Source organism: Clarias gariepinus, chromosome 8, assembly GCF_024256425.1.
Source record: "Clarias gariepinus isolate MV-2021 ecotype Netherlands chromosome 8, CGAR_prim_01v2, whole genome shotgun sequence".
Lineage (NCBI taxonomy): Eukaryota > Metazoa > Chordata > Actinopteri > Siluriformes > Clariidae > Clarias > Clarias gariepinus.
The window spans coordinates 23852369-23878915 of NC_071107.1; the positions used below are offsets into that span (position 1 = coordinate 23852369).

At 37.1% G+C, this 26547-nt stretch overlaps 1 protein-coding gene across 1 annotated transcript in view; it reads right to left on the reverse strand.

Annotated features, from left to right (window-relative positions):
* srbd1 (S1 RNA binding domain 1) overlaps positions 1–26547 on the reverse strand; it is a 66436-nt gene that overhangs the window by 30620 nt on the left and 9269 nt on the right. The window contains exons 9-14 of the mRNA XM_053502234.1: positions 21378–21481; positions 20839–20946; positions 18367–18524; positions 16638–16728; positions 15154–15261; positions 3702–3793 (exon numbers count right to left, since the gene is read on the reverse strand). Of these exons, the coding sequence (XP_053358209.1) occupies positions 3702–3793; positions 15154–15261; positions 16638–16728; positions 18367–18524; positions 20839–20946; positions 21378–21481 (661 nt within the window). The remainder of the gene's footprint in view (positions 1–3701; positions 3794–15153; positions 15262–16637; positions 16729–18366; positions 18525–20838; positions 20947–21377; positions 21482–26547) is intronic.

A 26547-nucleotide genomic window follows, 5' to 3' on the forward strand; every position in this document is an offset into this window, starting at 1 on the left:
CAACATTAGGGTGAGTAATTAGAGACAGAATTTTCATTTTTTTCAGTGAACTAACCTTTTAAGAATCACTAAAGCATTTTAGCATCAACATAGCTACGTATTTCAAGCCATCAAACAGTACATAACGTTGCATAAGGTAAAAATGATTTATTAAAGTGACCCCACACAAACTTAAACTTAACTTTAACGGTCCACAAGCATGAAGCGCTAAAAGTTAGCCGATTGTGTATGTCGGTTTACCTGTCGGAGCCCCAGTCATCGCGCCGTTATCCTCATCAGTCACGGAGGACGACGCTTGTGGTGGGCATGTTGTTGGAGGCCCCGAGTCAGGAAAATACTGAGAGGATGATGATGACTGCACCGGCGTGATCTTCTTGCACTTAAACACGGAGCAACTTTCTGCTCGCAAATTAATTCCGTGTACTGTCAGGTGTTTCATCATATTTGACGTGTTGCCAGTCTTGGACGCGATAACCTTTTTACAAATATTGCATCGCACGCTGTTGCCGTCAATCTTGGCATAATGTAGCCATACTTTTGATCGCTTAAACATCGTTTGCGTAAAATTTTTTGCTACGGTTTAAAGTGTAGTGTGCATTACAGCCTCACATTTGACAAGTTCTGGGCGAGTGGGCGTAACCGCTGTAAACTATTGATTTTCAAGGCAGTCTCGCAGCAGCCAATCACCAGCATTTGATCCGGGCACATTAAGGATGCCGCACTTTTTGTAGCTCACTGACGATGACAAGATTATACTTTTGGGTATCGAAATTTGGCACCGAACGAAAATGATTTTTTCGATACTCGATAGTATCGAGACGATTCGGTCTGTGCTTCAAAAGTATCGAACTCGATACCCAGCCCTATTCTTACCTTACTTCCACTCTACTTTCCACGAATATGCTTCCTTCTTTGTGGAAGGTGTCGATGATTATCTTATGGACAACTGTCAAGCCAGTAGTCCTCTCCATGATTGTAAGTGCATGTCCTGAACTAGACTGTGATAAACTTGCAGTATTTTACTTATAATTCACATTAAATGTTGTAATATTTTAAGATACTAGATTTTTGATTTTCATAAGCTATATACCATAATCTTCATGATCTAAATAAAAGACTTGAAATGTTTTATGTTGGCATCTACAAGTAAACGTATATGTATTTACATTTCTAAAGACATCTCTTAAGTCTTTAAGACTCTGACTATAATACACATACCTCCTTCAGAGTTTTTTTGATACATACTTTCACCTTAGGTGAATTCTGTGGTCATCCAGGCCTTTTGGTACTACTCCTTCTTTTTAAGAATGTACAAAATTGTGGAGCTTGCCCCCTGAAAATTCTCTCTCTTTCACAGGTCTGTTTTGTCCTTTTCATCCTAATGCTGGCAGCTTTCATTTGCACAAATATCTCTTTTGACTGCATATCAAGAGTAACCATTAATAATTAACAAATGCTAATTTAAAACTTGGAATACGTGGCAGACTCTTTATCCACTTAATTTGTCATTCAATAACCAAGAAACAAAACATAACTGCTTATTACTCAGCTGTCCAATTACTTTTAAGGTTGTAAAAAAGGGAAGGATTTTGCAGTTAAAGCAACATGTTTGTTACACCTCTGAAATTAAAGGTGAAAGTCTACATGTCAATCATTAGAGAGATAGTGGAGACAAAACATGGAAAGTGTCTAAGTGTCCAATTAATTATGGACCTGATTATAAATTGGAGTTTCTATTTGTCTACATGGCATTTACACACTTGAGGCTTCTCAAATGTATTTAAAGAGAAAAATACTATAAGATTGTTTAGTGTTAAGTACTGTACCTCGATTAAAAACCTCAAATTGAGAGTATTGCGGTTTGTAATTGTTCCGCAAGACGAGCGGGAAAAAAAGATTTTTTTTTTTATAAATTTTGACTTGGAAAATGAACAAGTCTTGGTTTACGACTACCGAGTATCATGTATCACGCACACGCTTCTTGATTTGACGCCGAGCGTCAGATTATCACAGTCTATATATATATATATATATATATATATATATATATATATATATATATATATATATACACAGTTTCCCCTGCTTGCTGGGTCTTAGTCCATGTCTCTTACTGGTATAATCAACATTCATGCATGTGTGTACTGTTTACTATAACACTGTGACCACGTGTGTGCGTAAAACATATTTCATTTTGTGTCTGTATGCGTGTGTAAAGCAAAAGCAAGTCTCATTAAAGAGGTTAAAAAAACATGTTCTCTCTTTGCCCAAGGCTCAGCCTGCTCCTTGTGCCTGTGTGCGCGCGCGTCATTAGACACTGTGCCCCACACACACAGAGAGAGAGACCCCTTCTACTTTTTGCAGGTTAATTTGTTTTATTTTTACGTTCCAGCAGTGATTCCATTAGTGTGTCGCTCAATCGAGTGTCATTAGAGAGATGTGTTGTTTATTTTTACGATAAAACAGTGTTTCCGTTGTGTGCGCTCGTGTGTGTAAAAATGTGAAGGAAGGGTAACTGTAAGACGAGGAGTGGGAGAGGGGAGCTTACTTTAGATTTACACACACACAAACAGCGCCTTGGAGCTTGCAGCGCCTGCGTGCACAAGCGGAAACACTTATCTGTCGGGATTTATTTTAACTTTTTTTTAAAGGTAATGTGCAGGTTAACTGGTTTTATTTTTTACTCAATATTTTGTGTTAATTATTTTTATGTATTTATGTTTTTGGGCTGTGGAACGGATAATTTAAGTTTCTATTATTTCTTATGGAAAAAATTATTTGGTTTTGGAATACGAGCCCGCTTCTGAAACGAATTATGCTTGTAAACCAAGGTTCCACTGTATATTGTTAATGAAGACTTTTTACAGACTTCAGTGAATAAGAATATTCAACTAACATACACATACATATACACACACACACAGCATTGCAATTTTTTTATGGCATTGGTATGACAAATAAATACAGCTCCCCAGTTCACACTTACACTTGACCTTTAAAAAATTTATGATAAATGCTTTTCTGACTTACTGCTTTTATAGAGGAAGTCTGGAATAATTCTCAGATCTCTGCTTTTAATAGGATTTGAGTCATGTCCAGACCTTTCTGTGTTCTTTTTGTGTTTGGGGTTACAGACTAAGTGTCTGTGTGGTCCAGGACGAAGTTAAAGCTTAAAAAGTCCAGTCCAGTTGTACAGTACAATAATGAGTTACACAGATCGGTAGGACCAAAAGTAATAAGCAATACAGTTTTCTAAACACCACAAGATAGTCAATGTATGACCTGCACTTGGTCATGAGTTAACAGTGTAGAACAGCAGAACTAGACTGAAAGGCAGGGGAAAATCGACATGACTAACTGTTCAGTAGCAAAAAGGTGAGGTAGATCTGCAGGAACAGCACTTGTACTCAAAATTAAACTTGTACTTATTTATAGGGTTTAGAAAGACCTAAACTATTCTTTTGGACAATGTGAACCTCATTTAAAAAATAAGGTATTATTCTAGTATGGAGGAAAACTTTCAGACTTACAATACACATGTAATCTGAATTTGAAATCTGAAATTTAACTTTGCTACTAATATTATGTTACAAACACTAGGCAGTTTTCCTGTAAAGGTGGTTAAAATATGAGAGAAGAAGCAAAAGAAGCAGCAAAAAACAAGAAAGAGAGAGAGAGCGATGAATAAATAATTAAGTTACCTGCACTCCTCAGGTTTGGATCCAGGTCTGGCATCTCTTTTACTGCCTCTGGACTGACACTATAGATAGATGCTCCAGCTTCATTAGTAATACTGAAATCATATATATTAGTTAACATTTTAGAAGTTTGTAAATAAAAAAATCTAAATCTAAAAATGTTTCTTCTTATAAAATGTGGCTGAAGTGAGTCTAAACAGGAAATATAAATAAAGCCTGAAGCCTCTTTAATGAATTACCACAAAGCATAACTAATAGTGTAACACTCATAGTGCTCACTCCCAAGCCATCGCTAGCACTAATTAGACAAATACACATTGTACTTCCGATACAAACATCATACGTGTCTTAGCTTACTTTGTCCAAAATAAGTTAAAAAGTTCAAATAAAAACTAAAGGGTAATGACGACAAAAGCCCAGCTATTTTTTTTAAATAGCTGAGTAGTCAGGACTGCATGGGGAACATGGCAAGATCTCCCAGCCGAGTGTGCAAGTGGTGTTCATAAATGATTGTGTGTACAGTTCCCACAGACAGATGTGTCTCTTGCAGGATCAGGCATTCCACTGACTGAACAGGAACAATTGCAGTGGGTTTCAGCCACCTTGGCCGGAATCATCATTCACCGACGTACTGTATGGGCTTCTTTAAAACATTTGCACCATTCAAATGGTTTACTGCACCTAATCAGCTCATCATCGTACTGTGCTTTTGTAAATGTCAACTGAAGTTTCATCTTCATTCAAAAGAAATTTTATGGCAAGTCACGGTTTTAATTGAACAGCCCTTGTATTAACGTACTTGTAGGATACAACAAGAAATATGTGCGTGAATATCACGCACATTCAGTGTATTATTTAATGTCAGATTGTGATAATTTAACAGGATTTCTGCAGGACTTTATGTATTTATGTACAGTATGTACAGTATGTATTCATTTCAAATCCACTGAGGCACCTAACTAACATGCAGACTGAAGCACATTTGCATAGAACATTCACACCTAAATGCAGATTTATAAATGGAAACCTACACTCATCTGGATAATGCAAATGCAACAAAGGAAAGCAAAATTAGAACTCTAATGAGGTAACATTTAGAATGCCAATATATTACGTTTTATAAAATAAAAGTTTTATATACTGTCCAACTGTGCATGATATTATTTGTTATTGTTAGTGTGTATTTATTGAGTGAGAAATGTAATATCTGAATGTTGCCTACTCCAGCAATTGCAATGTTTTTACCACATTTGTTTAAGCCTAAGACAAAATGTGACTGAACATCTAGACATAAACACCAGTCTGTAGTATGTTAATACTACAAGAAAACATATTAATGATTAATGACTGTAACACTGCTCTGTGAAAAAAAAGAACTCGAGCTAACACTGCCATCTAGAGGATATAAAAACAAAAACAATTGTTGGAGCATTGAGCAACAAAACCAGTACCTGCAGAGATTACTGGTAGTAAATCATGTTTAACAACAACATTTTCTTCCAGCCTTATTTAAGCTATGTGATAAACCATCATTGTAAACTGTGGCTTTTAGACACATTAGAATGAAATGCATAAAAATCATTTTTAAAAAAAGGTTTAAGCTTTATAATGAAGATAGAAAAAAAATATTTTAAATCCTGCTCTGAAAAGAATAATTTTCAGCATATATCTAGTCAATATTACCTTGAATGGCTTCACACAAAAAACAGGATTTCTCACTACAAAACTGAAGCTGGTGTGTTTAAGGACACACAAGGTCAAAAGTGAATTCCAAAGCAAGCATTTATTACTTCCTGAAAACATACATACATAGTCAAGGTCAAAGTCAATGTACAAAAAAGCATGTTTACTACTCCTCAAAAACCAGACTACTTTTAACGAGTACACAGACAAGTTCAAGGTCAATGCTACAGTAGATCCAAAGGCTTTCACAACCTCCTTCCGATTCATAAAAAGAAATGCTGAAATAAGCTAAAAAATATCTCCACTATAACTACACTGCTCAACTCCTTGTTTAGCGTGCCTCACGCTATACCATCTCAGCCAATTACTCAAATATTAACCATGACAGCTTACACAGGCTTTTTATCATCTATTAGAAGATCCTGTGGTCTGTTTTTTATTCTCCCCCTTGAGCTCCTTCCTTCTTCTCCCCTCGTTTTCCCCATAACAAACCATCTTAACCCCATCATCTGCCCCCTCTCCACAGCCGACATGTCGCTGTTAAAATTGTGCTAACAAGGCCTGGCATATGACCTTCAGTAGGGTCACAGTGGAGCTGGTCATTAATGAGAGACCACCATACACAAACAGTCACAGACTATGACAAAGAACGTTTCCATTCGTATAGGATTTGTAGGTACAGTATGGCCACATGGGTACACTTACCAGAATTAATATCACCTTTATGGCCAATTTTAAAATAAAAAGTATTTTCCTAAGTCTAACATGTCAAGATGCTGGTGGTTGTTAAAGGACAGTGTTGTACCCTGGCATCTGGCATTAGAGAAACCATAACATCCCCCCCCAAAAAAAAAAAACCCTACAGCTATGTCCCTCTTCACTTGCACCACTCCCCCCCACCCTAAACACACATAAAACAAAACATAATTAAGTGATATGAGACACTAGATGCTTGAGGACAGCTGAAACTGAGATGATGTCTATACGCAGAGGAATCATACATACCTATTGGAAAACAGAGCAGGAAAAAAGCAAGGCACAGCAGACTGTCTACCATCATGTCAAAATTAATTAGCACGGCTGCTCGGACAACTGGATAATAGTCCAAGCTGACCCTGCCATGGATTCAGGGGCAACTGTCATGTTCAAGCAAGGGCATTACCATGGCAGCCAGCAGAAGGATGCCCATACCCATATTGCCACAAGTAAATGTAAACAGATCCACTAAAAAACACAACTTGCCTCCAAGTGCTGCTGTACGTCTGACAGTCACTCACAAAATACGAACACGCTGTGGTCTAGGCATTAATGTCTTCGTCATTGTCACAGGGCAAAGTCAAAATCAAGATCCTTATTCAGGGAATGGCAGCCCTCTAACAGTTCACACACTTACAGCCCATGTCCATTTTACTGAAAGAGATATACAGTACATACACACTTTGATGAAACTGCCATGTTGCTAGTAGCCTGAAACAAAAAGGCAAACGGAAATCGGTGATTGAGGACAGACAATATCATATTTGGCATGGGTTCTATGGCTTCAACCAGCCAGCTCAATTTGAGGAGTCATTATCCAACTATGAGTGTGCAAACTATCATCATCATCACCCAAACTTTAAACCTCAAAATGTTTCCATGTGCATTTTTTTGTCCTCCAAAAGAAATTAACTTTAAATTCAAACCAACAGGCACAAAAATATACAGCATAAACTTCACGCTTAAACTTTGTGTGTACCTCACATAAACACACGAAAGAGCAATTGACATTGACGACGCGCATCAGGATTTAAGGCGACAAAAAAGTTTAAAGGGAAAGACTAACGAGAACCAAATACTCTCTGGACCCAGGCTGGCACTGCAGGAGAGACAGAGTAACTATATTAGACTAAATAATAGAAGTGTATCTGAAAAAATACAGGACATGTACAAAAAGAAAGTCCAGCAGGGCGAAATAGGTTCAAATTAAAATATAAAACAAACAAATAAATAAATAAATAATAAAAATATTCACACATATGCGCGCGCATACACACACACACGCGCACGCACGCACGCACGCACGCACGCACGCACACACACACACACCGTACCAGCCAAAAGTTTGGACACGAATTTGGATTTATTTTTCTACATTGTAGAACAATACCCGCCCATCTCCCGGCCACCCCGATCCACTTATCCGTCTAAACACATGTACACACGTCAGGCTACACATTGACCACAGGTTGCTGCGTATTGGCTGCATGTTAGAATTCCCTGACACATTTTCACAGCTGAAATTGACATATAAGCATCAGAATTGGAGCAATGGGAGAAGGTGGCCTGATTTGATGGATCACTTTCACATAGTCTGGATGGCTGGGTGTGGGCTGTTACTTACCTGGGGAAGACATGAAACCAGCATGCATCAGGGAAAGAAAGTAAGCCAGCAGAAGCACTGTAATTTGGGCAGTGTTCTGCTAAAACCATGGGTCCTGGCAATCATATGGATGTTACATGGTCACGTATTACCTACCTAAACATGGTACACACAAAATACATCCCATCACGGCCTCTTTCAGTAGGATGACAAACAAAGAACTGAAGATGCTGAGATGCACACACTCTCTCTCTCTCTCGCTTACACACACACACACTCTTGCGTGCTTACACACACACACGCGCGCACACACGCACACATGCGCACACGCACACACGCGCACATGCGCACACGCGCACATGCGCACATGCGCACATGCGCACACACACCCACACACACAGTTTCACTATGTTTTATTTGGATCACAGTGAGGAATTATAAGATCAAGCTACACAGCAATATGAAAACATTGCTGTGGTAAATAAATAAATTTGACTTAACCATTACTGTTTAAACATGCCTGCTTTATTTAAAAGACTGGCCTCTTAAGTATGACAGAAAAAAAAGACATTACGAAATAGTGAGAAAGCCTCTACACTAGCCCATTTATGATTTCCATGCCAGTAGAGGAGAAAACGCAGTTAGAAACTTTAATCAGGAAGACTTATTTGCAGCCATGTTCAATCAATCAAACCATGTTCTGCACCATTTTTGTCTTAACCTATATCCTGGCTTGACTCACGTCATGCCTATATAAGAAGTCCAACCATATACCTTATATACGAATATGGCTCACTTGCCAGTAAAAACAGTGACAAAATGAATAATTGTGGGCAATGTGCCAAGCTGAGCCAAGCTCTAATTATGTATCCTAACAATTTGTCTTGTATCATGTATACTATTAACTATGAAATGAATTAAAGCAGAACAGCAAGTTTTAAGCAGAAAAGACCCTGGCCATTTCTTGAACTCCTGAATTGTCAGTGCTTTCTAAATTAAACGCATAACCTTCAACTCAGCCTATATCTGCAGGCATGTGATTATAATTATCCTCCATCCCTTACTGACCTAATCACCCTACCCAGAATCCTCCACTGTTCTAGAGACGAATTTCACTGATGCCAAATACTCATCATCTAAGGCCTTGCAGTCATGAATGATCTCATTTTACCAAGAACAGGCCAGAATCCAAGAGCGTTAATTACCTGAAGACAGACTTCACTTGAACAAAACAAAACAGAATGACGAGCGCATTGAAAAAAAAAAAAAACACAACGATTAAAATCTGCAGCAAGACCACTTGCAAAAGCAATGAAATTAAGAAGCAGTTCTAAAAACGGTAAAGCAAAAAAAAAAAAAAAAAACACACAAACACACGAACACACGCGCACACACACACGCGCACACGCACATTATAGGCATGGTTTTTGGACAGTGAGAGGAAACTGGACAAACCAGAAGAAACCCAAACACAGCATGAACATGCAAACCTCCACACGGACATGACCTGAGCTCAGAACCTAAGCTGGGTTTGCAGCAATGCTATGCATGTTTATGTTTTATACTGGTATTCATTTATTAATGTGTACACATCCATTAACTTGTTAACTTAAAAGAACTCTGAATTCACCTCAACTTCAAGCATTTAGATTTTTAGATGTATACTGTACTAGCACTGAACCTCTGCTTTGCAAAACAGTTATTCTAGTTTAAATGCACAAAATTAAAACAGATGAAAGATTGAAGAAATAACAACATGTAAAGGAACTGAACAAAACCACGGCCACTGGGAGAACTACTGTGACACATCCTTGTTACACAGACTGAAGTTAATGATCAGTGACGAGCCAGCTTGTGGCAGGAAAGCAGCCTGAGGGAAGCAGTATATTCGCTGTTTTTGTTTGTCCTCTGTTAGCAATGCTGAAAGCGCAGTGTGAGTGGTCAGCAGCCAAGGTGCTATATCACCATCACTGCTCTGATAGCCAAACTGACATGATCAGTTGGAGATATCACTCTAGGCTTTCTTGTTAAATAGAACACACATACATGTCATCTCTACCTCAGGATAAAGAAGCTCAGTCAGCAGAAAGAAAGCAGAAAGCATTAAGCAGTTCTGTACTGCAGCATTAGGAATATACAAGACCATCAATTAACTGAAAAGACAATTCCTATTTTTCCATCTACTTTCTTTTTAACCACGTACAGAAGCACAAACTATAGTACTTTTCAAAGTGCCTTTCATGTCAGCAAGAGAAAATTTGTGGATTCGTCAAACTTGACTTGAAAGGAAAACATAGAGCAAAAACAGAAAAGGTCAGTTGCCATCCTGGAAAATTTGCTGCTTAATGTCCATCTTATTCATCAAAAGGAAAGTGAGCAAAAGAGAAAAAATATTCCTAACCTTAGTAACATTTCTCTAAACACTCCTAACCAAACTGCTCCTCAGCACAGCTCATTTAAGTTAGGAAGAGGCATGACAGGGTTATATCACAAAATATCAACACTATCATCACTAAGGTGGCGTGATGCGGCTTGACAAGAAGTGGACTGCATTTTCCTATTAATTACTAATTATCAACAAAATATGGCATTTCATACTTTGCATACTTATTCTCAATTTTGCGAATAATAATTTATTTTTTACTGTTATTAGACATTCTCTCACCAGCCTCTCGGTATTCTCGAAATTACCAACAGAAAATGCATTTTGTTATATTGCCTTGAAAGTCCTCTCTCCTGCAGACACCTCTGTAGCAGAAAACGTTTAAAGAACTGACATTAGAAACTTCTCCTTAAATGTAAAAAAAAAATAAAATAAAATAAAAATCTTACACAGGTTAACTATTATATTTTTATGCATTTTTTTAAATAACCATATTAGCCTTAGATTATGAAGCATCCGCCTTCAACTCCCTTAGAATAATCTGTTACATTAGCAAAAGAAGTGTACTGAAATGGATGAAAACTTTTTTTTGTCGTTTACATTAAAAACAAATGCTTAAAAGTTTTTAATTCTATGGATAATTAGGTTTTTTGCATGGATAAATACTGCAGTGATAACCCTAACTGATGCAGCAAGTAGCTTCTTAAAGAACCATGTCGGAAGACAAATCCTGTTGTCATGGTAAAGGTGTTACTCTATTTCAGAAGGGTCAGATTATTGGCCCGCATTGTGCGATGAAAACTCAAGAGATTACTTGAATTGGGTTAAGAACTATCCAACACATTAAAACTGAAAAGTAAGCGCTGAACCATCATTTCATGGACGAAATTTGTTAAATTCTAAATAATTTAAGCATTTGAAGCCGGGTTATAAAAATCAACAGTATGTATTACAGCTATGTTTAATAGTAAAAGTATGAGACTTTTCACACACACAACACTATGAGAACTCAAAAAATTACAACTAAACATCTATAAGGCCATAAGAAAACCACTTCTCAGTAAGACTAATCAGAAACAATTACTCTACGTTTCAATTTGCTAGAGAGCCATAAGATTGGAATTTGGAGCAATAGAAAAAGGTCATGTAGTCTGATTAGTCCAGATCTATTCCCGAGTGATGGGCGCGTCAGGGTGAGAACAACAGCACATGAAGTCATGCACTCATCATGTATAGTGGCAACTGTACGAGCCTCGGGAGGCAGCGTTATGATCTGGGGTTGCTTCATTTAGTCAGGTCTAGACTCTAGAAAATTAAGTTAGCTCATGACCTGAATGCACTAAATGACGAGAGTATCACAGCTGTGCGTTTGTCCTTCATGACAGCACAGCCATATTCCAGGACTCAACAAAAAAAAAAGTTGTTCTGGGAGCATTAGATAATTTTACCATGTGACCTGGCCACAACAGTGGCCTGTCCTTAACCTGATTGGAGGCCTGTGGGATATGCTGGAGAAGACCTTATGAAGTGGTTTGACTCTTTTGTTATGACTACACAATCTCAGCCCTATAACAATTAACACTGGTAAAAAAAAAAAAAAAAGTTGATGTTTAAGCTGTTCAATTGTCAGCTGTCCAATGACATTTTTCGGCATTGTATAAACCTGCATCTTGCCCCCCTCAAAGTTTTTCAATCAAAGAAAATAAATTAGCATCTGACAAACAGATTCAAGAACTGCAGGACAGACCAACAACTACACTAAACTTGCTATAGTAATTACTTCATGTTGTAGTAAAATATAATTTTTACTATAGTTTATTATACGGTAATAAATATATAACTCTATAGCAGGGTTTGAAAGCACTACAGTATTTATCAAAAATATTTTTCATATGAAAATAAAAAGACATGACATAATATACAGCACTGAATAAATTCCTTTATAGTTGGTATAAAAATATTATTACATAGCTGATGTAGTATGTAATAGTTTTTGGTACTATGCTCACTGTTCCAGACCAATTTGTACTTACATACTGTGTTGAAAAATATTTGCATATGTTTAAATGCTGAAATTGTTATATATGCTATATATATTTATTTATTTTTTCTGCTTACTGTACTGTATTTTTCATATAATATATATTATATAATATATATTATATATATTTTTATATAATATATATTATATAATACATTTTCTTTCAAAAAGCTTAGTGCCACAAAAACATTTATTTAAAAAAAGTAACAAGTAATGAATAAAATTCAAACAAATAAATCACAAGCATCATCTTGAAAGTTATCTTGGAAGTTAAAAGATGCCTGGGAAAATCTCTTAAACAAACTTGTTCGGAAAGCTACACAGCACTCTAATCATTATTTGCGAACTCCAAATCTTAAATCGAATTATGATTAGGCTTAATTTTTATTATTTGTTAGACTCCTCATTATAGTATTTTTTTTATTTTAGTGTTATAAAATGTAATTACACATATAAGTTAGTAATATAGCCCTGCAGAATATAATGCCTTTTATGTTATTTGCAATGTATCTAAATTTGGTTTTCATGACAATAATTGCATGAACTCCAAGATGGGGCTGATGCATAGACAATTGTCAGATAAAAAATATATATTTTTAGATATTTAAAAAAATGCAGGATGGCGTCAACAAAAATTGCAACGGGCACATAGGCAGGAAAATGTGGCAATATTGGTCTGTAAAGCAAGTAGCAGAACCATAATAAGCACAAGTCAGTTCTCCCACAGGCTGATGGTTACATGTGTGCTGACTGTCACTGCACAGGAGCAGTCAGGCAGAAAAAAAGAAGGGAGCAACCCGGCAGAAATGAGAGGACAGAAAGGGAAAGAAGGATAAGGGGACGAGACACCAGGAGGGATTTTCTATCAGTAGTCTACACAGACAAATAGCAGTTGGTGCAAATGGATTCAGAGGTTTAATCAAGTTGGGAAAAGCAGAAAATGCATAAAAAAAGGACAAGTACTGTATACACTAGTGTTAACACTTGCAAAATATCACCTAGCTCCAACACGTGAGACTCGTTTTGTATATTCCTCAACACCAATAATTCAACATGTATCATGATTTTTTTTTTTTTCTTTTTTTTACGTTTTGATACAGGGCTGCAAAATGAAAAAGCAAAATAAATTTCCTGGTGTGAATTCAAGACAAGGATATCTAAACCAACAGGAAAGACCTCTGGGGTTCAAAAATGTACAGAAACAGCCCATGTATTTATTAGATTAATTACAGAAAAATATACCAATAGAAAAAACTTGGAAAAAGCAGACAAGGCACTTTCCAATAGGAATGTGTCGATTTCTGGCCCCTGAGAACCACAGCACACTAGAAAGAGCAGATGAATTTCAAAATATATGGGTCAACATGGGCCACTGACAAAAGCTGATGAAAGCATGTCTATCATGTTACTTGGTGTGCTGGCTGAACCATCCATTCACTGATTAACGGAGTGGGATAAAAAAAAAAAAATGCAAGTCAGGTTATACCGTATAGTTAAGTAAGTGGGGAGTTCGGAAAAAAAATAAATGTACCCCTGAAATTGACACAGAATTGGGTATGCATGCTTTGTGCATTTATGTAAAAAAAAAAAAGGGGGGGGGGGGGGAAAGAGAGAGACAGAATGCTGAAGCTTCAAGAAGAAGTTTTGTTACACTTTTTTGCTGTAGTGCTGCACAATTAATTAGGCCTACATAAAAATCTAAATTCCCATAGCAATCTAAACTGACCAATGCAGTTATTTAATTGCAAACGGCTGCAATTTATTACAGGTAAAATACATATAGTGTGGACTTTACAGTATGTAGAGTTTGTCAATTTAATTTCTTACAATTTTGAGTTGGCAAACATCTTAAAAATGTGTCCAGTTATATTTTGACCTAGATAAATATATTTGCATAAACAATGGTACATTTATTAGATAGGTAAATGCAGTTTTAATTGTCATTGTAATATGTGTGAAAAATGGAATGTCAACCTTATTTTGCTGCAATATATATTAAGGTACAGGTCTTCAGATTTGAATACTTAAATAATTTACAATTCTTTAAAATCTGCTGTACATGTTTTTGGTGTTTCACCATGCCTGTCACAGAAGCTGAAACAGCAGCATTCCTATATTTTCTTATATGCTGCTAAATTAAGATATTTAATCTGCATAATTTATTTCAACTAGGATTATGCTTTCAGGAACACTTGGCTGTCTCCATCAGGACCAGTAACAGCGCTTAAACATGGACACTCTGTGTCTGACAGCAGATGCAGTATTGGTTTTGTAGAGATCTCAAATCTTCTCCTTCCATTTTAGAATGGAGGTTGAAATGGATCCACTTGTGGAGGGCAATGAATGTCAGGTTTGACGCACTGTGCTTCGCTGAGAATTACTAAGGCAGATCTGTCCAAGCTACACTCAGATATGTGAGCAATACCAAAAACCACCATTGCTGCACACCATAGACGGCCACTTCAGAGCGGTTCTGGGCAGGTCTCCAGTCCGAACCAAAAGTCAACAAACACAGGTCTGGCTAGATAGAGAATGAGACGATCCCAAATCCAGCTGATATTTGAGTTGGACGAGAGTATGCTGGACGATGTTTGGTTTGAAGGGTGGTGAGAAATATTTGTTTTTAATTAAAGACAGTCAAACAAGGTCCAGATATTTAAAATCCACAAGCCTTACACACTGCAGACCATCTTTATTTCATCTACTCCCACATGTTCCCATAGTTGTTATTTTCCTGCCACTGGAAGTTTATTGATCGTGCGTTTTCAACTTTCGGTTTGTACTTGCACAAGGTTCTAAGATGATGAGGAACTTGATTTCACTTCAAACAAATAAAGGTTGATGCCGAGCTTTACTTAAGTGCTGTTTTTTATGACCAGATTAGGATCAGCTCTCCGGCAGCAGTTCTTATATGACACTTTCTAAGCAGAAACAACCAAACTGACACTGGGTCATTGTTTAAGGGCAAGAAGTACATTTCCACACTTACCAGTAGGACACATCCAAAGGTTTGAAAAAGCCACTTTTGATGAGATCAGCAAAAAAAGATTCAGTCTCTCTGCATGCTGTGCCATTTCCTATGACAACAGTCTGGCAGCTGGATTTGAGAGGGGAAAGGAGGGGAAAGAAATGTCAAAATCTTGTTTATGCAAGTGATGCTTAGAAAAACAATTTTCACATGTGTTTAGGTTTCAGGTTGGCGTTTGATGTATTTGTCTCATAAATTGACATTTGATAAAAATTAAATTTTGTTACATTTCTACATTTGAGCATCTTGGGCTTTTAATAAATATGTGGACATAGAAACCAATATTCTGGAAATCGGCAATAAATGTGTTCATTGCCCCAAGAATGTACAGTATCACATTTCATGCAAATACAATAATTATACACATCATTTGATTAATTTACACTGAATTACACACTCGCTTGGCCATAAATCAACCACCTCTGACATTATGCACTTATATGGCCAAAGGTTTGCGGACACACGAATAGCCAAAGGTTTATGTACATGTGAAAAACTCTTTTGGGAAGTCTTTACACAAATGTTTAAGCATAGCTGTGGGGATTTTTGTTCATTCCGCCATTAGTGAGGTCAGACTCCAATGTTGGATAAAAAGGCCAGTTGTGTGGTCAAAATTCCAATTCATCCCTAAGAGGTTTAGTGCAGTTGAGGTTGGGGTCCTGTGCAGTTTTTATACATTAAACTTGACAAATCATGGACCTCTCTTTATGAACAGGGGCATCAGCATGCTAAAACACATTTGGATCCTTTAAGACCAAAGAAAGGCAGTGTTCCTGCCTTTGTGGTAAGGATTCGGAGAAGAACCACATATGGGTCTGATGTCAAGTGTTCAGATACTTTTGGCCATATAGTGTAGCTTAGTCAGCACAGAACACACAGTATTTATCTTACGAATATAAAATCTCAAAAGAGTTCAATAAAAATTTTTGGTACAGTGATACAATAAATAATAAACTGTTATTTAATAATTCGATAATAATATTTTTTAGTTTGTTTGTTTTAAAAATAACTGCATGCAAGTAATTCTCAAAAACTTTATTTCTGGAAAATTTGACTAGATCTTTTCCAAAACCACACTAAGGCAATAGAAATTAAATAAGCACGCTCCATAACTAACTAAACATTTAAATGTGTGCTTGAGATTAGGTCAGCAATGTAAGGTCAGCAATGTTTATTTAGTTTTCTTTTTTGGCATTTGTTAGTTATTTTATGTTCATTACAGCAATCCTGTTAGAAGAAAAACAATGAACAAAAAAAAGGTAAAAGTCACCTTTTAAACAAACAAACTTACAAACAGGTTAAACCCTACACTAAACACCCTGCAAAAAGCCAGTGTGCTTCACCCAGAATGTGGAGATGAGCATTAGCAAAAAAAAAAAAAAAGAAAGAAAGAAAAAAAAAGGTTAAGAGCAGAAACAGGAAGTCAATTTTCAGAATTGCAGTACCTATGTTTAAGCATGAGGTGGCGCAGTTTGTCTGCCTCTCTGTTCCTGCCTGAGCCATGCAGGTACACCACATCTGTGTGCAGAATTTGACCTAAGATGTTAACAAAAGACAGACAGTGTAAAAAATAAATAAATAAATAACTACAATAAACTTCAACAAAACAGTAAGAACCCAGTATAGAAGATAGTACACATTCTCACAAAAGCTCTTATTTTGTCCACTCTTAACACTTTTTTTTTGACTAGTCAACAGAGTGCTCTCAGCCCTCCAAAGAGAGACAGCTCTGCTACTCCATATAATCTGCTTCTGCTTGAGAGACAGTAATCCTACTGGACACTGTCAGACAGCAGAAGTCTGTTTGATGACACACCCACAGACCTGTCATGGTCAAGCTGAGTCTGGCACAAAGTGAACAGATGCATGTGGTGCTGCTTCAGGGCAGAGAGGGCAAAAGCATGGTGAAGCCAAATGACACACACCCACCAGGTCGATCAGACACCTGCGAGGTGGCTGTGCACCATGCACAGCGTGGAGTCGCTTCCAGAGAGATGGTACAGTCAGTGCGCATGACCCTCTGGCTAACAATCACACAGTACTATTTGAAATACCAAATTACTAACATTTTACAATTACATCCAAAACTATTTAGTTGGCAAACATTGTGGGTCTTGAAGATAATACTACATAATTAGCATAATTTACAAACATAATGGTTAAAAAATGTAATGCCAGAATTTATTAAACAAGACACTTTAAACCAAAACAATAATGTGTCTTCAATATTTTGCAAACCATTTGAAAGATGATTCAAGGAAAATTTATTCTGCTGGATTTCCAAACATAATGTGTATGTAACTCATATATGCCTTTACATATATTAATACACTAAAGGGCTAAAGTTTGTGATTACCTGACCATCACACCTATTGGTGGTTCCTCTGCAAACTGTTGCCACATCATATAGGTAGTACTGGTATGATCTTGTATTAAGATCCCCCTTCACTGGAACTAAAAGGTGCAAATCTGTAAGACAATGCCCCTGTACACTGAGATCATGGCTAGCTACAGCGGACATGGAAGAATTTGAGTGGCCTGCACAGTGCACAATGTGTAAACCACAAATACGTTTGAGCACTAACAACAGAGATGAAAAAAATATCTGGGCTTATTTTCAAATATGTAAAATTCCATTTCTGGCATTTGACAAAGCAGTCTTTTCATCAATCAACTCCAAGCTTTCCTGCTGTATGTGTCTTAGTGCGCATTCAACACCAACAAAAACATAGCATAAACATTCAACATTTCCATGCTCTCTAAAAACAAATTCTCCATTTTAAGACTTGAAAATCTATAATTTAACATATTTAGCAGGACAGTGGGCGGCACAGTGGTGTAGTGGTTAGCACTGTCGCCTTGCACCTCCAGGATCTCGGTTCGATTCCCGGACTCGATTCCTGTCTCTGTGTGCATGGAGTTTGCATGTTCTCCTCGTGCTTGTGGGTTTCCTCCGGGTACTCTGGTTTCCTCCCACAGTCCAAAGATATGCAGGTCAGGCTAATTGCTGTTCCTAAATTGCCCGTAGTGTGCGAGTGTGTGTGCCCTGCGATGGATTGGCACCCTGTCCAGGGTGTACCCTGCCTCGTGCCCTAAGCCTCCTGGGCTGAATACAGGATAAAGCGGTATAGAAGATGAGTGAGTAAGTGAGTGAGCAAAACAGTGTAGTCTTACTGGTGGGTGAGAGGATTGCCAGTTTGCAGCCATGGCGATATCCAGGATCCACTCCCATGAGGACACAACCGCGAACAGGGCACACCAACAGCCGCTGTCGAAGATTACGCACAAACATAGCAACGGACTCCTTCTCGGCACTGGTGGTCAGCTTGGTCCTGAGACAGAGGGGGGTCGATACAGCAGAACGAAGAACATTCCGAACTTTAATGCACTTCTAAAGTTAAAAGAAATCATCAGCCTGAAATACATTAAAAATATTTACAGTGGTGTGAAAAACTATTTGTCCCCTTCCTGATTTCTTAGTCTTTTGCATGTTTGTCACACTTAAATGTTTCTGCTAATTAAAAAATGTTAACTATTAGTCAAAGATAACATAATTGAACACAAAATGCTGGTTTTTATTATTTAGGGAGAAAAAAAATCCAAACCTACATGGCCCTGTGTGAAAAAGTGATTGCCCCCTTGTTAAAAAATAACTTAACTGTGGTTTATCACACCTGAGTTAAATTTCTGTAGTCACCCCCAGGCCTGATTACTGCCACACCTGTTTCAATCAAGAAATCACTTAAATAGGAGCTACCTGACACAGAGAAGTAGACCAAAAGCACCTCAAAAGCTAGACACCATGCCAAGATCTAAAGAAATTCAGGAACAAATGAGAACAAAAGTAATTCAGATCTATCAGTCTGGTAAAGGTTATAAAGCCATTTCTAAAGCTTTGGGACTCCAGCAAACCACAGTGAGAGCCATTATCCACAAATGGCAAAAACATGGAACAGTGGTAAACCTTCCCAGGAGTGGCCGGCCAACCAAAATTACCCCAAGAGCGCAGAGACAACCCATCCGAGAGGCCACAAAAGACCCCAGGACAACATCTAAAGAACCGCAGGCCTCACTTGCCTCAATTAAGGTCTGTGTTCACGACTCCACCATAAGAAAGAGACTGGGCAAAAACGGCCTGCATGGCAGATTTCCAAGGCGCAAACCACTTTTAAGCAAAAAGAACATTAAGGCTCGCCTCAATTTTGCTAAAAAACATCTCAATGATTGCCAAGACTTTTGGGAAAATACCTTGTGGACCGACGAGACAAAAGTTAAACTTTTTGGAAGGTGCGTGTCCCGTTACATCTGGCGTAAAAGTAACACAGCATTTCAGAAAAAGAACATCATACCAACAGTAAAATATGGTGGTGGTAGTGTGATGGTCTGGGGTTGTTTTGCTGCTTCAGGACCTGGAAGGCTTGCTGTGATAGATGGAATCATGAATTCTACTGTCTACCAAAAAATCCTGAAGGAGAATGTCCGGCTAACTGTCCGTCAGCTCAAGCTGAAGCGATCTTGGGTGCTGCAGCAGGGCAATGACCCAAAACACACCAGCAAATCCACCTCTGAATGGCTGAAGAAAAACAAAATGAAGACTTTGGAGTGGCCTAGTCAAAGTCCTGACCTGAATATTGAGATGTTGTGGCATGACCTTAAAAAAGCGGTTCATGCTGGAAAACCCTCAAATAAAGCTGAATTACAACAATTCTGCAAAGATGAGTGGGCCAAAATTCCTCCAGAGCGCTGTAAAAGACTCGTTGCAAGTTATCGCAAACGCTTGATTGCAGTTATTGCTGCTAAGGGTGGCCCAACCAGTTATTAGGTTCAGGGGGCAATTACTTTTTCACACAGGTCCATGTAGGTTTGTTTTTTTTTTCTCCCTAAATAATAAAAACCATCATTTAAAAACTGCATTTTGTGTTTACTTGTGTTATCTTTGACTAATAGTTAAATGTGTTTGATGATCAGAAACATTTTGTGTGACAAACATGCAAAAGAATAAGAAATCAGGAAGGGGGCAAATAGTTTTTCAGACCACTGTAGATTCAAATAATTTGGATGTGTTTAGTGAGGCTGGTGCTAACTTCTTAGTTGGTGCTGCATTTTCATAATCCATGTGAGACGTTAACAGTTCTCAAGACATTCAATGCCATATAAATTAGAAATCTAACAGAAAAATAATAGAGAGAGCAAAAATTCCAAAATGCAGTGCAGCTACACAACAAAGTCGTGCTGAATTATGGCAGAGAGTCACATGGTACTCATAATGCTGTGGGTGGATTTAGTAACATTAATTTGAAGATTTGGAACTTTACCCATTTGGTCAGAGATTGTAAGTAAAAAGAAGAAAGTGTTAGACACATTCATGACTAAAGCTCGCTGCACCAAACTGCTCAGAAAGAGATGAGGCAAGGAAATTCAAAGCAGAGATTCGAAACAATCAACGTAAACAAAAATTAACCAAGTCAAAATCCTTTACAGCTACATGTTAATGAAAAAAAAATAATCTAACAGTGAACATCAATTTGATGAAGATCACATGTTAATTATTTATAGCAATTTATAGTCTGGTCATTTAGTGTGAATCTTCTGTTTAAAAGCTTAAAATAAACTTATTTCATATATTTTTTTAATGATCAAGCATACCTGTAGCCTCTGCTGAGCAAGGGCACTAGACGTCTTTTGTAGGAATCCTCTACAGCACTGTTTAAAATTTTCATCAGCTCTGGACGTGCAAAGCCCTGTGGCCTCCACCTACATGCACCACACACACACACACACACACACACACACACACACACACACAAATTTAAACACAATAACTTTATAAATGTTTTCCTGCAGAGTAGTGTTTTAGGTCAGTTTGGGATAGTTTTTGTGGCTCATAATATGTTTATTATATTAAGCTTTGTGTGTGTTTTTTGCTAGAAATAAAATCAGGTTTGTCACAACCAAGAGTGTTAAGCCACTGATGCAAAATAAATAATTAAAAGAACTGTTTACAACATGAAAGTGTGGAATGCAAAAGTCTTGGGAAATGGCAAATATTTAAGCGATCTTTCACCATAACTGACGATTTGAAAAATAGCAAAAACAAATAGTGTGTGTGTGTGTGTGTGTGTGAATGTGTGCATGTGTGCACATTTGAGTATATTAAGAGGGCACGTTTTATGTGGGACACTGACCTGACGTTGACACACCACCTGCAGAAGTCAGCCTTCACCCAGTCGGGGATGTTAACCTTCACTGACAGAATCTTCAGATTCTCCCCTCGGTTAATGGCCAGTGTCTGAAACAAAAGCGTAACTTGTAGAGACAGCAGACACAAAGCCTGGCACGGTAGCGCACTGTTGGTACCCACGTCTTAGTTTTCTAAGCATGCAAAAGAAGCTCAAATGGCAATACACACAAACAAGCACACACACACACGTCTTATAAATGAATGCCATGTCTAGACCTCAAGTTAATCCTACCCTTAACTACTGTGACTAATAGGACATTACTGTACAGATCACATTTTCCAACCTCATGTAGTACACCCGGCACTTGAACTACTAGCTTGGACTTTTAGGGCATAACATCAGAAAGCATAAATAAAAGAGACAAAGAAACAGTGGTTTGTGTGTTAATCCACCTAAACCACAAAAAATTACAAAAAAAGAAAAATTCCGGTTTTTAGTTTTCTAAAGTACAATGTGTAGTTTATATATATATATATATATATATATATATATATATATATATATAAAAATCTAAATATCCCCACAAGGTCAAAAGTGTCAGATGATTCACTTTCGTCTCAACCAAGACACACACACAAAAACACACATACCCTTGCATCTCTCACTTTTCCCTTGCTAGTCCTCTAAGGGAAAGTGACATGCTGTTAAGCAAATAGTTTTAAATGTCTGACCTTTTCTGAGGAAAACCTTTCAGAGAAAAAAAAAAGAGGGTTGAGATAATCCATCAATCAAGGCTTGAAGCAGAAGAGTAAAGCTGACAAATGCCAAGTTGCCACCAACCCCCAACACACATACTGTACATACATACATGCACACATACATAAATCCTACCACTAAGACAACAGCAGACCCTTCACTTTCTTAAACTCCTAATTCCCAGATCAGCAGCCTGAAATACCATGAAAGAAAACATGTGCACATTGAGGAGGCATTCCTCACAAACAGTTCTTACAAACAGAGGAAAACTTTGCTGGATAAACTTTATCCCTGCTCTCTTCCAAACACCAGCTTACACAAAATTGTTTCTTTACAATCATATCAAAAGCATGGATACTCTTAACAGCACATTTCACAAAAGAGAGAAAGAGAGGGGAAAAAAAATAGTTCAGAAAGTGAAGAAAACCCTTAGCAATCATTCTATGCAAGATCAATCTAACAGCAGCCTCCCTGGGTAGAAGCTAGCTGGATCATCATTTAGAAATACGCATTCTATCTTAAAATAAGCTAGTTCTTATTGTGATGACACTACATAAAATCAGACTCAAATCAAAAAGAGAAAAAGAAATAGACAAAAGAGTAAACGCAATTAGCAATTTTGTACAAATACAGGGAAGTATTAAAAATATTATATGATTTAAAAGTATATAAGTATATAAGTGTATATAAGTTATTGCACACTCATACTTCCTTACTTATCTATCTTATTGCGTTGAGTTGTGGGGGTCAACCTTTAAAACAACAAAAAACTTAACAGATCTTCTAAAAAAAAAAATAGACTAAAAACCTATAAATAAGGTCGGTTATTATGATCATACTGATGTACTGTTTAATGATTTGGTATTTTGTAAAATAATTCAAGTACTGTTGAGAGCAAAATTCAAGTTACTCCCAGGTACAAAGTTTTTTTTTATTTATTTATAAATTTGTTATACAAAAAGTTAAAAGGGGATTAAAAGGAAAAGTATTTTTATTGTTGTGGTTAGAAAATTAATGTAAAATGTTTTTCAAAACACTCGTTAGCCAAATCAAATTTTCCCATGGGAAATAATGGAAACTTAAATGATTCGTTCCACAGCCCCCCCCCCAAAAAAAATAAATAATTAACACAAAATATAAAGTAAAAATAAAGCAAATTAACCTGCACTTTACCTTTAAATAAAAGTAAAAATAAATCCAGAGAGGTAAGTGTTTCCAATTGTGCGCGCAGGCACTGTGTATGTGTGCATGTGAAGCTAACGTAAGGAGCCCCTCCCCCTCTGCCCCTTTTCGTCTTACACAGTTACCCTTCCTCCACTCTTTTCACACGCGCACAATGTAAACACTTTTATCTGAAAAATAAACAAGAAATCTCTCTAATGACATTCGATTAAGCAAAACACTAACGGAATCATTATGACGGAATCATGTTGAGTCTGGTTCCTCTCAAGGTTTCTTCCTATTACCATCTCAGGGAGTTTTGCCTTGCCACTGTCGCCGTCGTCGTCCTCGGCTTGCTCATCAGGGACAATCTTATTATTTTGATTCATACACATTCACATTTCACACAAACTTAAATAATTCTTCTGATTGTGTAAAGCTGCTTTTGCAACAATGTCAATAGTTAAAAGTGCTATACAAATAAAATTGAACTGAATTGTTTCTGTGTAGAACAGAGAGAAAGAGTGTGTGTGTGTGTCTGTGTGTGAAGGCGAAAGTAGGAGGGGTGTGTGTCTAATGAGACTTGCTTTTGCTTTACACCCACGCTGTACACACGCATATGGACACAAAATAAAATATATTTTACGCACACACGTGGTCACAGTGTTATAGCAAACAGTACACATGCGCACGTATGTTAATTATACCAGTAAGAGACGTGCACTAAGACCCAGCAGGAGAGACAATTACCCACAATTCCGCAGCGCATGAAAGAGAAAAACCATTGGCTCAGTTGTGATCACGTGATGCCCGGCGTCAAAACAAGATGGGCGCGTGATGCATGATACTCTGTACTCGTAAACCAAGACTTATATGTTCTTCAAGTCAAAATTAATTTAAAAAATCTTTGCACGTCTTGCGGGACACTCGCAAACCGCGTTACTCGCAATTCGTGGTTCCACTGTACTTAGAAGTTGCTAGTCACTACCAGAAAAACGCACAACTGATGACATGTTTTTTTTAGGACAAAACAATAAAAAAACCTGAATTAAGCCAAAAAATATATACTGTATATCTGACATACAACTCATAGTTTTTAATGTGTCACTTGATCACTTTTATTATTGCTAGGTCAGATACATATAACCATGTCCCATGCCAGTGCATCATAATTTTGGGTGGGCCTATCTGTTGTAAGGAAAGGATGAAGGTTAGTACTTCTGACGTCATACGATTGCCATCACTATGGAAAAAGTGACAAGGGTCCTCTGTCCGACACGAAGCTAACAACTTAATTTGCCATCAGACTAACTGAAAGGAGTGCATGTCTGAAAGGGGCTAAACAGACACACACATGCCATGTATGTATACCGGAGAATGATCACACTGTGACAACAATCCTCATTTAGATTGCAATAATTATTTATTCTCCCCCCTTACTCCAAGGCAAAAATGTATATCAACAATAAACAATAAGATTTTATATAGCAATGAAGTCCATATTTTTAACCTTAACAAGTAACGCCAACACTTTAACTTTAAACTTTTGAAGCATGATAACTATAGAAATAGAAAGAGTGCTTTTGTGTTATTGCATCTAAACCAGAGCAAACTGACATTTATTTTTGAAAAATTGAAATGTTGTGCATTTAATGAGTTCTAGTTTAAATTTAATATTTTGTAATATTCAAGAAACAAGTATGTTACTGTTATCACTTAAGATGCAGTCATGATAAAGTTTAATTCCCTCGGCAGTAACTGTCTGTCTGTTTGTCTGTAACACCGCCAGTCCTTTTACTGAGAAACTGTACTGTGTAAGCATGGACACCTGACCTTAACTGAATCAATGTCAAATAGAGTCTCCATCCCCTGAAATTCACTACAAATCATATGATTCAAATGATTATTTGTTCTGCATTGTTAAACACATTGTTTCTAATCTCTTTATTTAATTATATGGCATGTCTGGAATGCATGTGCCTGTATATGAGCTTTTACTACAACCATAATGACATATCTGAAATAACACTTTAATTTAAACCTATATCAATTATGTTACAGCTGGAATAAGTTAATAAATATATAAAAACAAAAAAGACAAAAAAATGAATTATAGTTAGCAAAATACTGGCACTTTGATTACAATTTAATAGCAGCTACACATATTTTCAGAAGGGCAAAACCAGTTCAAAAAATGTCATGCCGCCCAGACTACTGTAATATCTCAGATTTTTATTTATTTTTTGCTTGTAATAAGATGTGAAAAACCAGAATAAGGTCTTTCATTGCATAAGCATGGGTGGAAAGCTACATATTTAAGATATCATGTTCTTTAATAACAATGAAATCATAATTGAAAAAATATGAGGAATGTATGCTACAGGAATGAATATTATTCTAAAGACAGCGATTCCGATTCAATATTTACTCTCCAAATAACGTGAAGGAATAGTCATGGAAAAGAGCAAGTGGAAGGCCTCAACATAAACAAAAGGAATGGCTGAACTTTTCACTCCTTATCTTTTCACACACAGAAAAACAAACATACACAACATGGGGTTTAAGATACACTGGTGACTATTCTCAGTACAAGATAAATAGGAAGAAAGAAAGAGAGGAAAACCTAGAGTTATTTAAGTGACAAATTCTCAATGGACCAAGCAGATGAAAATACAGTAATTGCAGTGAAAGTAAAACAGCAATAAGAACAAGGCATAGGGGGAAAATGGCATGATTGGCATTTAAGCTGTTGTCCATCTTTCAAACATTATATCTGAGAATAGGTATATGTTAAAAATGGCAGTACTAGTTCAGTGGTTAAAACATTGGGCTGCTGTTTGAAAGTTGTTTTTTAAACACAGCACTGCTGGAATCTTAACTGCTTAAGCATATGACTGATATAAATATAATTTGATCTTATTATATAAAATCTGTGAAATGCTGCAAATAGAAACAGTGCAAAACTGAATTCTCAGTGCAAGTTGATGCTGTCCCTACAATTTCGCCAACAATTATGTCCCTCTGGTTTTAAATAAATCTAATATCTGATCAGACATAACCTTAACACCACCACCTGATTTATTGAATAGCACTGATTATCTTTTAATATACAACAGTAAACATCAGTATAACAGTAAATTGACATCTGGTCCGTTCGCAAAAAAACGCACAAATTCTTAATGCTAGCCACAACAAGAAGGCACCAGAACACCCAGGACATCATAGCCAGCCACATCCAGGGCCTAGCAGCCAAAAA